The 13896-nt window shown below is 45.5% G+C and overlaps 1 protein-coding gene across 2 annotated transcripts in view; it reads right to left on the bottom strand.

The window, feature by feature from the left end:
- Positions 1-13896, bottom strand: part of WDR70 (WD repeat domain 70) — a 136408-nt gene that overhangs the window by 98110 nt on the left and 24402 nt on the right. For both annotated transcript variants that reach the window (XM_066617367.1, XM_066617368.1), the window contains exons 6-8: positions 12066-12199; positions 9406-9559; positions 8206-8282 (exon numbers count right to left, since the gene is read on the bottom strand). In XM_066617367.1, the coding sequence (XP_066473464.1) occupies positions 8206-8282; positions 9406-9559; positions 12066-12199 (365 nt within the window). The remainder of the gene's footprint in view (positions 1-8205; positions 8283-9405; positions 9560-12065; positions 12200-13896) is intronic.

Raw genomic sequence — 13896 nt, 5'->3', positions numbered from 1 at the left:
CAAACGCCGTAGCCTTTACTCATAAGGAAGGTGCCCCAGCCCCGTAATCATTTTAGTCGCTCTCTTTTGCACCTTTTCCATTTCCACTATGTCTTTTTTGAGATGCGGCGACCAGAACTGGACACAATACTCCAGGTGTGGCCTTACCATAGATTTGTACAACGGCATTATAATACTAACCATTTTGTTCTCAATACCCTTCCTAATGATCCCAAGCATAGAATTGGCCTTCTTCACTGCTGCCGCACATTGGGTCGACACTTTCATCGACCTGTCCACCACCACCCCAAGATCTCTCTCCTGATCTGTCACAGACAGCTCAGAACCCATCAGCCTATATCTAAAGTTTTGATTTTTTGCCCCAATGTGCATGACTTTACACTTACTGACATTGAAGCGCATCTGCCATTTTGCTGCCCATTCTGCCAGTCTGGAGAGATCCTTCTGGAGCTCCTCACAATCACTTCTGGTCTTTACCACTCGGAAAAGTTTACCACATCTGCAAACTTAGCCACTTCACTGCTCAACCCTGTCTCCAGGTCATTTATGAAGAGGTTGAAAAGCACCGGTCCCAGGGCAGATCCTTGGGGCACACCGCTTTTCACCTCTCTCCATTGTGAAAATTGCCCATTGACACCCACTCTCTGCTTCCTGGCCTCCAACCAGTTCTCAATCCAGGAGAGGACCTGTCCTCTAATTCCCTGACTGTGGAGTTTTTTCAGTAACCTTTGGTGAGGGACCGTGTCAAACGCCTTCTGAAAGTCCAGATATATAATGTCCACGGGTTCTCCCGCATCCACATGCCTGTTGACCTTTTCAAAGAAAAGTTGTTTCAAAAACATCTTCAGTTTTTCTTTTTCACTGTTTTATTAAGTAGGGGTCTAGTCTCTCTTGGTCCACATTTTTATGAATTTTTACTATTTCCCCACTTAAAATGGTTATCTGAATTATTTGGAAGGGCTCAGATGACCGGCCTTTTGAAAGAAGAATAATTCTTCCCAAGAATAATTGATTGGGTCCTTCAGAACGAAAGACGCTTCACATGGAACTAAAGCTATAGTAAAAATAATGAAGTATAATTTGCTGAAGCAGTGAAGGCATTAACTAAACGAACATCATAAGTATTTGTTTCCATTAGCCACTCAGAAAACAGACTGCCAAGAAAAATATAGTTTGGGAACAACCTTGGGATTTCTATTCCTGAGGCTGATGTAAACCAGAAGCTTTTGCAGAACTGAGACTAGTTCTCTGGGAAAAGTGATTGTTTCACAGTGTTTGAGCACCACCCAGCAGCCAACACATAAAACAACATTCACTGTAAATGTCATAGTGGTGACACATAACGGAGACACAACAATTAAGTTTTCTAGTTTCTCATTAGGCAACCAAGAAAGCAGCAGTATACTTAGTCTGGTCATATTAATTAATCCTATATAACCATCTGGGCCATAACTGGTGCAGAAATGCTCAGCCCTGAAAAAGACTAAAAAAAGGATGAGAGACATACAAGAAGCCCTTATTCCCCTGGAAGTAGTAATCACACAATCCTGACCAGTATGCAGTTAACTGATCCACTGTACCAATCACCAGACTATGAAACTGAATGTATTTATAAACAAAGAATGAGTACATCCACACTGGAGTAGTGATGGGGAAGTAGCCAAATTAGTTGTAAGCCACAAGCAGCATGCAATTCATCACAGAGGCTTGCAGGGCACTTAAAAGGAGAACAAGAGTGTCACAAATCACTGGCAAGTAGAACTATATATCAAACACTCAAAACTGGATTACACCAAGTTAAACCACCAGCCGTAAATGTTTGTCCCATATGGTAGATAAATGAAAGCAAGTACACCTGCAAGAAGAAGCAGTTTGTGGACTTAGGTGCATTTTAATCTTATGAATTTCATTTGTAGGTCCCACATACAGCCATATTTAGACTAGAGGAAGTGCTTAGCATTTATTTCAGCAGCTCACTGCAAGTGACCATGCTCCAAAACACATGACAACTACCTGACACAACCAGCTATCAAATTATGAAAGATGCTTGATATTTCCTGGGATCATACATAAATATCCAAATTATTTAAGACAAGATCACATAGGCTCTAGATATCTGGGCTGCATGAGGGGGGGGGGATGAAGGGGAATGTCATGACTTCATACATCACCACCATGTATAGATTACCTTTGCCTACATTCAATCAGCTCGACCTGATTCTCACCAGACGCTCCAGCCTTCCCAGCATCAAGATCACGCGCAGCTATCAGGGTGCTGCTTGCGACACCGACCATTCCCTGGTGTGCAGCAGAGTGAAACTGCAAACAAAGCGACTGTACCACACGAAAAAGGAAGGAAGACCTCGCATTGATACCAGCAAGACCCAGGATCAGAGAAAAGTGGAGGAATTTGCATGAGCGCTTGAGGAATCTCTTCCAGGCCCGGTCGATGCAAACGCATCCAACAGATGGGAACATTTCAAGAATGCCGTTTACAACAACGCCTTGTCCATATTTGGCAAGAAGACCAACAAGATGGCAGACTGGTTTGAAGCCCACTCTGAGGAGTTGACACCAGTCATTGAGGAAAAGAGCAGAGCTCAAGCAGCATACAAGGCCTGTCCCAGTGAGCGCAACCTGCAGGTCCTCTGAGCTGCTTGAAGCAAAGTCCAGCAGACTGCCAGGAGATGTGCTAACGACTACTGGCTCCAGCTCTGTTCCGAGATACAGATAGCAGCTGACACAGGCAACATCAAGGGAATGTATGATGATATCAAGCAGGCCCTAGGTCCAACACAGAAGAAAATTGCCCCTCTGAAGTCTGCCACAGGCGAGGTCATCCAGGATCGGGCACAGCAGATGGAACGCTGGGTGCAGCACTACTCTGAGCTATATTCCAGAGAAAATGTAGTCACCGAAGAAGTGCTGAACAACATTGAGTGCCTGCCTGTGCTGGAGGAGCTTGACAGTGAACCAACCCTAGAAGAACTTCACGAGGCCCTGGACTCCCTTGCCTTTGGCAAGGCACCTGGAAAAGACAGCATCCCTGCTGAAGTCCTAAAGTGCTGCAAAGAGATCATCGTCACTGAGCTGCATGAAATCCTCTGTCTCTGCTGGAGAGAAGGTGGAGTACCTCAAGACATGAGGGATGCAAACATCATCACGCTGTACAAGAACAAAGGCGACAGGGGTGACTGCAACAACTACCGTGGCATCTCTCTCCTTAGCGTTGGAGGAAAGTTGTTTGCCCGAGTTGCACTAAAGAGGCTCCAGGTACTTGCAGAGAGCGTCTATCCAGAATCACAGTGCGGATTCCAAGCCAACAGGTCCACCACTGATATGGTATTCTCCCTTGGACAACTGCAGGAGAAATGCAGGGAACAGCGACAGCCACTCTTTATAGCCTTCATAGATTTCACAAAGGCCTTCGACCTGGTCAGCAGGGATGGCCTCTTCAAGATTCTCCCCAAGATTGGATGTCCACCCAGGTTCCTCAGCATCATCCGATCCTTCCACAAGGACATGAAGGGCACTGTTGTCTTCGATGGCTCCACATCAGACCCCTTTGATATCCAAAGCGGCGTGAAGCAGGGCTGTGTTCTTGCACCAACCTTGTTTGGGATTTTCTTCGCTGTCCTGCTGAAGAAGGCCTTTGGAACCGCAACATAAGGCATCTATCTCCGGACCAGATCAGACGGAAAGCTCTTCAACCTCTCCAGACTGAGAGCAAAGTTCAAAGTCCAGCTGAAATGTCTGCGTGACTTCCTCTGCCGACGATGCAGCTATCACTACCCACTCTGCCAAAGATCTCCAGCAGCTCATGGATCGTTTTAGCAAGGCCTGCCAAGATTTTGGACTGACGATCAGCCTGAAGAAAACACAGGTCATGGTTCAGGATGTGGACTCACCTCCCTGCATTACAATCTCTGCGCATGAACTGGAGGTTGTCCATGACTTTGTGTATCTTGGCTCAATGATCTCTGACACTCTTTCTCTCGATACCGAACTAAACAAATGCATCGGTAAAGCAGCTACCACGTTTTCCAGACTCACAAAGAGTCTGGTCCAACAAGAAGCTGATGGAACATACCAAGATCCAGGTCTACAGAGCTTGCGTCCTGAGTACACTTCTGTACTGCAGCGAGTCATGGACTCTTCGCTCACAACAGGAGAGGAAACTGAACGCTTTCCACATGCGCTGCCTCCGACGCATTCTCGGCATCACCTGGCAGGACAAAGTTCCTAACAACACAGTCCTGGAACGTGCTGGAATCCCTAGCATGTATGCACTGCTGAAACAGAGATGCCTGCATTGGCTCGGTCATGTCGTGAGAATGGATGATGGCCGGATCCCAAAGGATCTCCTCTATGGAGAACTCGTGCAAGGAAAGCGCCCTACAGGTAGACCACAGCTGCGATACTAGGACATCTGCAAGAGGGATCTGAAGGCCTTAGGAGTGGACCTCAACAAGTGGGAAACCCTGGCCTCTGAGCGGCCCGCTTGGTGGCAGGCTGTGCAGCATGGCCTTTCCCAGTTTGAAGAGACACTTGGCCAACAGTCTGAGGCTAAGAGGCAAAGAAGGAAGACCCATAGCCAGGGAGACAGATCAGGGACAGACTGCACTTGCTCCCAGTGTGGAAGGGATTGTCACTCCCGAATTGGCCTTTTCAGCCACACTAGACGATGTTCCAAAACCACCTTTCAGAGTGCGATACCATAGTGTCTCGAGACTGAAGGTTGCCAACAAGAAGACATATCTATTGAGCCTTTTTGTGGAAGATGGATTGCATACTGCCTTGGATCATACAGAATAATAAGGGAAGGGAGTGGAAACATATGAGGCAGAGACTGGGGTAGAGAAGATGTTGATTAGTGCCCTGTCTTCCTCTACAGGTACCCTGGTTTGACCAGAAGCACGAGCCAAATGACTATTGGCCATGGCTCTTAGTCTATATTATTTGTAATGGGTCTGCACCACTGTGCAAACCCTTTTATTGGTTGCCCACAGCTTGTTGTCGTTTCTAGATGCACAGTGACAACCTTAAACTTCATTGCTGGACTTCTAGGAATGCCAAGCTCTGAACTGCATAGAGCTTGGTTTGTGGGGCTTCAAGTGGTGTGGTCATGTAGCTATGCAGCTTAATTGGAGCCTTGCTCTTTGCCTAAGAATTAGAACTTGAGATCAGCACCAGACTCCTACCTGGACTGTAATACCAGCCATCCACCTCAGCTTGTCGTCATCCTTACCATGAGGAGATGGGAGACAGTGACAGCAGCAGCAGGAAGATTAGTGACAGTGAAGAAATAGCTGGCCTGCCCATGTCAGGAGAGCTGTTTCCTGCAGCTAGAACTTTTCTCTCCTGTTCCTACCTCTAGGAGACCAGCAGCATAGTGCAGCACACCAGCGCCAGCCCTCCCCCTGCTGTTGGACATCCTCGAAAAGAGCACAGTAGTGGAAGATGTTGGACTTTCAGCGGCAGTAACAACATTAAAGGGTTGGTGCTGGTGTGAGGAACTCCCACCTCTTCTTAATGCTTCTGGGTCAGTTTAGAAGACACAGAAAAGGGGGGAGAACAGCAAAACAGAATGTGTAGAAGTTTTCTTCCAACTGTGTTTGGACAGATCCAGCTGAAGAGGATAGTTACGAGTTTCCAAGAAAGAGTGTTTCACCAATTAGTATGAAAAGTAGTGCAGGAGGTGCCCCCTGTATCCACAGATTCACTTATGTGCTGATTGGGTCCGTGAGGTCCCCCCCCACCTGCCCCTGGGGCATGCCCCCTCTAGAGGCTAGGGGAGCTCTGCTTCCCTAGCCTCTAGAGGGTCCTCTGAGCCCAGAAGAGACCACACACGTCTGTCCATGGCCTCTGCCGAGCTCAGTCTGGTCAGGGCAGGAGGTCTGGTCTAGAGGGTAGAGCCTCCATTTGCCTGAAGATTAACATCCACAAGGTCGCCAGTTCGAGGCCACCGGCACCGTGCGACCTTGAAGCAGCTGGCAAGCTGCAGCTGAGCTGTTCCATCTGCTCGGAGCGTGGGAGGATGGAGGCCAGAATGTTAAACCAGATCGGAGTGTAACACCTTGAATATGTAGTGGTTCTTGAAAGAAAGAACCTTCTTTCAATTTGTAAAAATCCCTGCGTGGATTTAATAAGCCTGCCTATGTAAACCGCCTTGAATAAAGTCTTGAATAAAGACCAAGAAAGGCGGTATATAAATACTGTATATTATATATTATATTATTATTAGTCTGAGTCCTAGAGGCAAAAAATGTTACTTCCATTTTTTCATAAAACCAGAAGTGACTTTTTTAATGCCTTACAAGGCATGAGGCGTGGGGAAGCCCTGGCATAAACTATAAATAAACTTCATATGATATAAAGTTATATCATATTTGGTATAAATACAAAATGTTCATATACACATATACACAAAATGTTCATATACGCATATACACATGTTCATATACACAAAACAGGAAAGTCAGATCAATATGATTTCTTATGTCTCTCCATTTAGAAGTGATCAACGTAGTAAAATTTCAGATTTTAAAAAATGATGGAATAGCAAAAAACCTTACTGCTCACATTCCTAGAAGACAGAAACTATTAATCTAAATTGTTTGGCAAAAAAGAAAAAAACTCTGAACACACTGGCTATTTGATACTGGTCTCCCCTCAAGCTTCAAGAGAACTAGAACTTTTGAACATAGAGGGTTCAATACACTCATGGAGCACTCCTGTTTGCAGGGCTTCCCCATTCACTAATGTAGGGAACAGCTCAACATGAGCATTAATTTGCACACTTATGGATCTGTACCAACCACTAGCTAAAACTGAGCAGTCTTTGAGAATGAGAGCTATGTGCATGCACTCTTGAGCACACATGGGTCTCTTTTCTCCAGAGTTTCCCCAACTCAGTTCCAACATCACAGCAAACAATAGTTGAGGAAGCTGATTCTGCAATAGTGTCTATGGTGTGTCAACTCAGTCCTTGACCAACCAGGATCAGAAATAATGGGCTTGAAGTAGATTTGCCACTAATGATTTGATGTGATGTCTAAGAGCCCAATCCTGTGCTCAGCGACACCGCTTCGCGACACTGAGCACTGTCGCAAACATGCCATAAGGCATGTTTGCGAGCCTCTCCACCAGGCTCCCGCCCCTGCTAGCCCAGCACCAATCAGTGCTGGGCTAGTGCGGGGCAGTCATGCAGTATCCGTGGCTCGGCGGTCTCCTGGACTGCCAAGCCGTGGCATGGTGGGCGGGGAGGCTGGCGGGAAGGCAAGACGCAGGGAGGGGGACGGGCTGGAGACATGCTGGGGGGAAGGAGGCAGGTCCACGGAGCTCCACTCCACAGGATCCAAGGCACTTGTGCAGGGCTTGGCACCCTACACGAGTGCCTTTACCTTACTGCCCACCTTTTGGTCGGCGGTAAAGTGAGTAGCCCCATTGCAGGGCTGCTTACCTTACCCGGGGGTAGGGGACAAAAGTCCCCTTCTCCCAAGATGCCTCCATGGTAGCCCGGGGCACGCAGGATCAGGCAGCAGCCATTCTCGGTGCCGCCAAGCCTGGGCACCCCGGGAAGCTCAGGATTGAGCTGTAAATTGATAACACATAGTTACAGCACCTTCCAGTGACTGCAATGCTAAACTGTGGTTGGCCTATATGTTTGGAAACTAAAATCATGATGGAAACAACTTTAGCTTAACACCCATGCTTTCCGTTACCATGCATGGGGGGAGCGGCATTCAGTAGCAATTTCTGCCCTTCTACTCTTCGTGCATTAATGGAATCCAGAGTACAACTCCTGAGCATACAGCTGTGCACGCAGAGGGCCCCATCCATGCTACTGGGAACCCTGCCTTACACTAAATATCGAAACAAAATATATCCCAAATGAGCTTATGTTACATTCAAATCATGATTTGGTATCATATCTGAATTGAGTCTCCTAGTTACGAAGGGACATCTAAGAGTTGTTGCCTTCAGCATACAGATACTGTAACACAGAATAAAAACCAGGTCCAGTCAATAGTGCAATCCTATACGTGCTTACTCATAAGTAAGTCCCACTGTGAATATGTGGGGCATATTCCCAGATACTGTGCACAGGATTGCAGCCTACATGTAATACATTCTGCAGAAAGAGAAGGAATTAAAAGGAATCTTTTAGTAAATACTGCAACCGAGTCTAGCAACAATACTCACCCATCATTAGAACATGTCAAAAACTCCTCCTTTATTTTGGGGTGCCAACAGCCTGAATTAAGCATTGCTGTGTGCCCCTAAGAACAGGAAGAAAATGTGTAATATGAGCAAATACTGCAGCAAGCAATATGCTATCACAGTGGGTCCCAAACCTTTTTGCACTGGGACCCACTTTTTAAAACGACACTCTAGCAGGACCCAGCTAGCTTTATAAAACTTTTTAAAAAGGAACACTACAAAGAAATAAATATAAGATAATATCTGGAAAAAATCCTCAAACATTTATCTTCCTATATTTACACATGCTTGCAAGCTGCAGGAGCTGAGCTCTTTGCAGGGTTATCCGCAGCTACAACATCTGATTTTTCAATAGCCTCAGGGCTTGAGGCAATTAGTTATCTGATCTTTCCATCACTCTCTGACAACCCACCAGTGGGTCCCAACCCACACTTTGGGAACCACTGTGCTAACAGAACCATTTTTTTGCTCTGTTCATTTTTTGACATTTCAGTCCACTAGTACCAGCTATTATTAATGACAAGATATTCCTTACTGGCAAACATTTTATAAAGAAAATAAGTGGTATACTCTGCCAGAGGTAAAGGGCCAAACCTGACATGAGGGACAACCCTGACTTTACTGTAATGTGTTATTCAGTTCTGAAATGAATTGCTCACCTTCTCATTTTGCCAACAAATCAAATTCTAGTGCCGGGTGAGTCAATGACGATACTATTTTGTACAAATCAACTTATATATTTTGTAGAAATAATTTACTATTTATACCAATCAATGACTGTTCTATTTTGGCATTATTATTAATAAGAATATATACTGCTTTTCAATTAAAAAATGTTCATAAAGTGGTCACATTGACTAGCCCTATTATTTTGGGACCAACTTAAATCACCAACAAAAAAAGGGGCGGAGAAGAAAGTTTTCCATGCTGTGCCTTTTGGGATTGAAATTGGTTCCCTCCCCCCAGAAGCCCCTTCCCCAAAAGGTCAGCTGAATATAGAATGCTTGCTGACATCATCCCTGAAACAATATGCAACTATTATTTTTTGTCTTGGCTCTGGGAGTGTCCACATTTGTAGCTCGAACAGGCACAACATAAGCTTGTCTGAACTCAACCACCAGTGCAAATAGAAAAAGTTGCCCATGAAGATGCAATCCCCAAGTGAGACATTTGCCTGCTTACTTTGGTGTTTGCCATGTCTACAATGTACTGGTCTCCTTTTACACACTCCATTACCGGAAAGCCATCTCTGTCAAGGACTTTAGCCTGAGAGTTGCCTGCAACAACAAGAATGACGTCCCCTGTGCTGCTGTATTGCAAAGACTTTATTTGGTGGCTGAAAAGGGAAGGAAGTACATACACAGTATCACTGTTTAAATCATAAGTGTTGGAGTATTCAATAAAAAGAAAAAAGTTTAGGCAACTTTAGAAAACACAAAAAGTAATAATGGTTACCATCAACCTACCACCATGAAACACATCCAATACAAAAGCTAAAATATGCTTTCCTAAATTGTTATACAGTATCTTAATACACATTGACTGAGCACATAAACACAGCGAATGGACTACTTACATAACAGAGCTTGCTATATATCCCCACAAACTACTGTGTAAGCATGGAGCTTTTGGAGGATGAAACTAGCCAAAATCTCTAATGCATATGAGATTCAATAGGAATACAACTGTGGATTCTGAACAACATTGAGTGCCTGCCTGTGCTGGAAGAGCTTGACAGTGAACCAACCCTAGAGGAACTTCACGTGGCCCTGGACTCCCTTGCCTTTGGCAAGGCACCTGGAAAAGACAGCATCCCTGCTGAAGTCCTAAAATGCTGCAAAGAGATCATCGTCACTGAGCTGCATGAAATCCTCTGTCTCTGCTGGAGAGAAGGTGGAGTACCTCAAGACTTGAGAGATGCAAACATCATCACGCTGTACAAGAACAAAGGTGACAGGGGTGACTGCAACAACTACCGCGGCATCTCTCTCCTTAGCGTTGTAGGAAAGCTGTTTGCCCGAGTTGTACTAAAGAGGCTCCAGGTACTTGCAGAGAGCGTCTATCCAGAATCGCAGTGTGGATTCCGAGCCAACAGGTCCACCACTGATATGGTATTCTCCCTTAGACAACTGCAGGAGAAATGCAGGGAACAACGACAGCCACTCTTTATAGCCTTCATAGATCTCACAAAGGCTTTCGACCTGGTCAGCAGAGACGGCCTCTTCAAGATTCTCCCCAAGATTGGATGTCCACCCAGGCTCCTCAGCATCATCAGATCTTTCCACAAGGACATGAAGGGCACTGTTGTCTTCGATGGCTCCACATCAGACCCTTTTGACATCCGAAGCGGAGTGAAGCAGGGCTGTGTTCTTGCACCAACCTTGTTTGGGATTTTCTTCGCTGTCCTGCTGAAGCAGGCCTTTGGAACTGCAACAGAAGGCATCTATCTCCGGACCAGATCAGACGGAAAGCTCTTCAACCTCTCCAGACTGAGAGCAAAATCCAAAGTCCAGCTGAAATGTCTGCGTGACTTCCTCTTTGCCGACGATGCAGCTGTCACTACCCACTCTGCCAAAGATCTCCAGCAGCTCATGGATCGTTTTAGCAAGGCCTGCCAAGATTTTGGACTGACAATCAGCCTGAAGAAAACACAGGTCATGGTTCAGGATGTGGACTCACCTCCCTGCATTACAATCTCTGAGCATGAACTGGAGGTTGTCCATGACTTTGTGTACCTTGGTTCAACGATCTCCGACACTCATTCTCTCGATACCGAGCTAAACAAGCGCATCGGTAAAGCAGCTACCACATTTTCCAGACTCACAAAGAGAGTCTGGTCCAACAAGAAGCTGACGGAACATACCAAGATCCAGGTCTACAGAGCTTGCGTCCTGAGTACACTTCTGTACTGCAGCGAGTCATGGACTCTTCGCTCACAACAGGAGAGGAAACCGAGCGCTTTCCACATGCGCTGCCTCCGACGCATCCTCGGCATCACCCGGCAGGACAAAGTTCCAAACAACACAGTCCTGGAACGTGCTGGAATCCCTAGCATGTATTCACTGCTGAAACAGAGACGCCTGCGTTGGCTTGGTCATGTCGTGAGAATGGATGATGGCCGGATCCCAAAGGATCTCCTCTATGGAGAACTCGTGCAAGGAAAGCGCCCTACAGGTAGACCACAGCTGCGATACAAGGACATCTGCAAGAGGGATCTGAAGGCCTTAGGGATGGACCTCAACAAGTGGGAAACCCTGGCCTCTGAGCGGCCCGCTTGGAGGCAGGCTGTGCAGCATGGCCTTTCCCAGTTTGAAGAGACACTTTGCCAACAGTCTGAGGCTAAGAGGCAAAGAAGGAAGGCCCATAGCCAGGGAGACAGACCAGGGACAGACTGCACTTGCTCCCGGTGTGGAAGGGATTGTCACTCCCGGATTGGCCTTTTCAGCCACACTAGACGCTGTGCCAGAACCACCTTTCAGAGCGCGATACCATAGTCTTTCGAGACTGAAGGTTGCCAATACATATACAACTGTGGATTAACACACACTATTGGAGTCACACTGTAACGCATTTGCAGCTGTATAACAATGCCTATATCACAGTAGCATCCCCATGGACATTTTTGACTGAATTCTGGAGCAGCCAAACCATTGAAGCATGTTTGGCTATCAACCATTTCTATATCAAAGTCCAGTTTGCTCATTAACATTTCTAGGGCTGCAATTCTACACACATACCTGGGAGTAAGTCCCATTGGACTCAATGGGGCTTACTTCCAAGTAGACTGTCCACTGCCATGAAATATGATTTTATTTTTTAGAAATTAAAGCATTAGGATGTACCATTCACATGGCTGCAGAGATCGAAAAGCTTGAAGAGATGCATCCATTCCAGCAAAATCCCAAAATCGAACATCATAATCATAGCCTCCGGTTATCAAACGGGCACCTGAGGGGTCGAGTCCTAAAGCAGAGACCTATAAAGAAATAATTCTGTTTACTTATTTTTTAAAGCAACCATTAAGTGCATTTCTGATGAATGATCCATTTGACTTTTTGTGTTTTCAATTACCATCTGATATCTATTTTTAACCAGAATACAGTGCGTCTGCATATGCTATGGGGATGTACAAGTTCTGGATTTCCTGCATCAAGCAGGAGATTGAACTAGCTGGCTTACAAAGTTCCCTCCAACTCTATGATTCTATGAATGGTTCCATTACAAACAAATCACCCATCAGAATAAACATTCAAAATAGTTTACACTTACAGGTTGAGCATCCCTAATGTGAAAATTCAAAATCTGAAATGCTCCCAATTATGAAACCATCTGAATGCCAACATGACATCAGAAGTGGAAAATTCCATACCTGACTTGATGTGATGAGTTGCAATTAAAACACAGACAGGTATACAACAGTTTATTCAGCATCCCCAAGGGATAGGAGACCATCCCAGCCCCTCTTTAGCTGTAAATTTTGTGGTTAGACTTGGATCCCAAGACATCTCATTGTGTACATGCAAATATTCCAAAATCCAAAACATTTCTGGTCTCAAGCATTTCGGAACAGGAACACTCAACCTGTACTCATTTGCACCACTTGAAAAATTTGCATACATGTAGCATGATCCATTCTCTCCTATATATTTCATAATATTATCCATCCTCCCATGGAACACATGAGCATGTTACCAGGGTGGACAGCACAAGGAGCCACTATGAGAGGGCTAGGATGGAACAAGAAGGCTGGTTTGTTACAAGGAAGGCACACATGAGCCTTCCATTTGAGGCAATAGCTGTACTTAGTATACACATATCTGCAGTACTAGATGGGAGGGATTCACAACTCCATTCAGTCCTTTGGAGATTCTGCCCGCCCCCCCCCCACTCAGGAGAGGACTGATTGTCCCCACTGATCCTTAATTTACCGCAAACATTCTTTTGGACACATTTAATGTGATTTCAGTTCTCAATTATCAGACATTTTCTTTTTCTTAAATGAATGTGATAGCTTTCCTACTCCAATGTCCTTTCAGAGGTCAGTGTCATCCTGCCTAGTCATTTGTGATACAAAGGGACTATGACAAAATAGACCATTATAAATGAATTGCACTAGACCTGGTGCCGCAGAATACAAAACAACATTAGACAGTCACTACATATCCAGCTGAAGCAGCTGTAAATTGTGAATATGGAACACATGACATTTAGAACCTCTTGGTTGATTATGTAACACTTTCCTCTGCTCACCTACATGTCAAATCTGTCAGGAGAAAATTTATCCCTGTAGTTTCACTGGGAAAACCACTCCTGTTACAGGCAAAGCAACTGGGAAATTAATTAGGTTTCTGGAAAGGATCTTCAACGTGGGAAATCTTTTCTGATATTTCTCAGCTGCACAGGAACACAGTCATCAACAGCTTAAATTCATTACTTTGAAGAGATACAGATGGGAGTCTTAGTGACCCCAGCCTTAGACAAGAGTTGGAGGAGGATGTGGGGAGCAGCGAGTTCTTAATAGCATGCCTCTGGGCAGCAAGTCACAGAAGGAAAAGGGGGGAAGGGTGTGGGACACAGCAAACTTGGCTTGGCTGACAAGGAACTGTGGTCTAGCGTGAACTATTTCACCAGCAACTGCCTGCTCAAGACTGACTATTAAGGTTCTATTACCCT

This window comes from Tiliqua scincoides, chromosome 2, assembly GCF_035046505.1.
Source record: "Tiliqua scincoides isolate rTilSci1 chromosome 2, rTilSci1.hap2, whole genome shotgun sequence".
Classification (NCBI taxonomy): Eukaryota; Metazoa; Chordata; class Lepidosauria; order Squamata; family Scincidae; genus Tiliqua; species Tiliqua scincoides.
The sequence above is the reverse complement of the archived record's forward strand: the minus strand, read 5'-3'. Positions and strand labels throughout refer to the sequence as shown.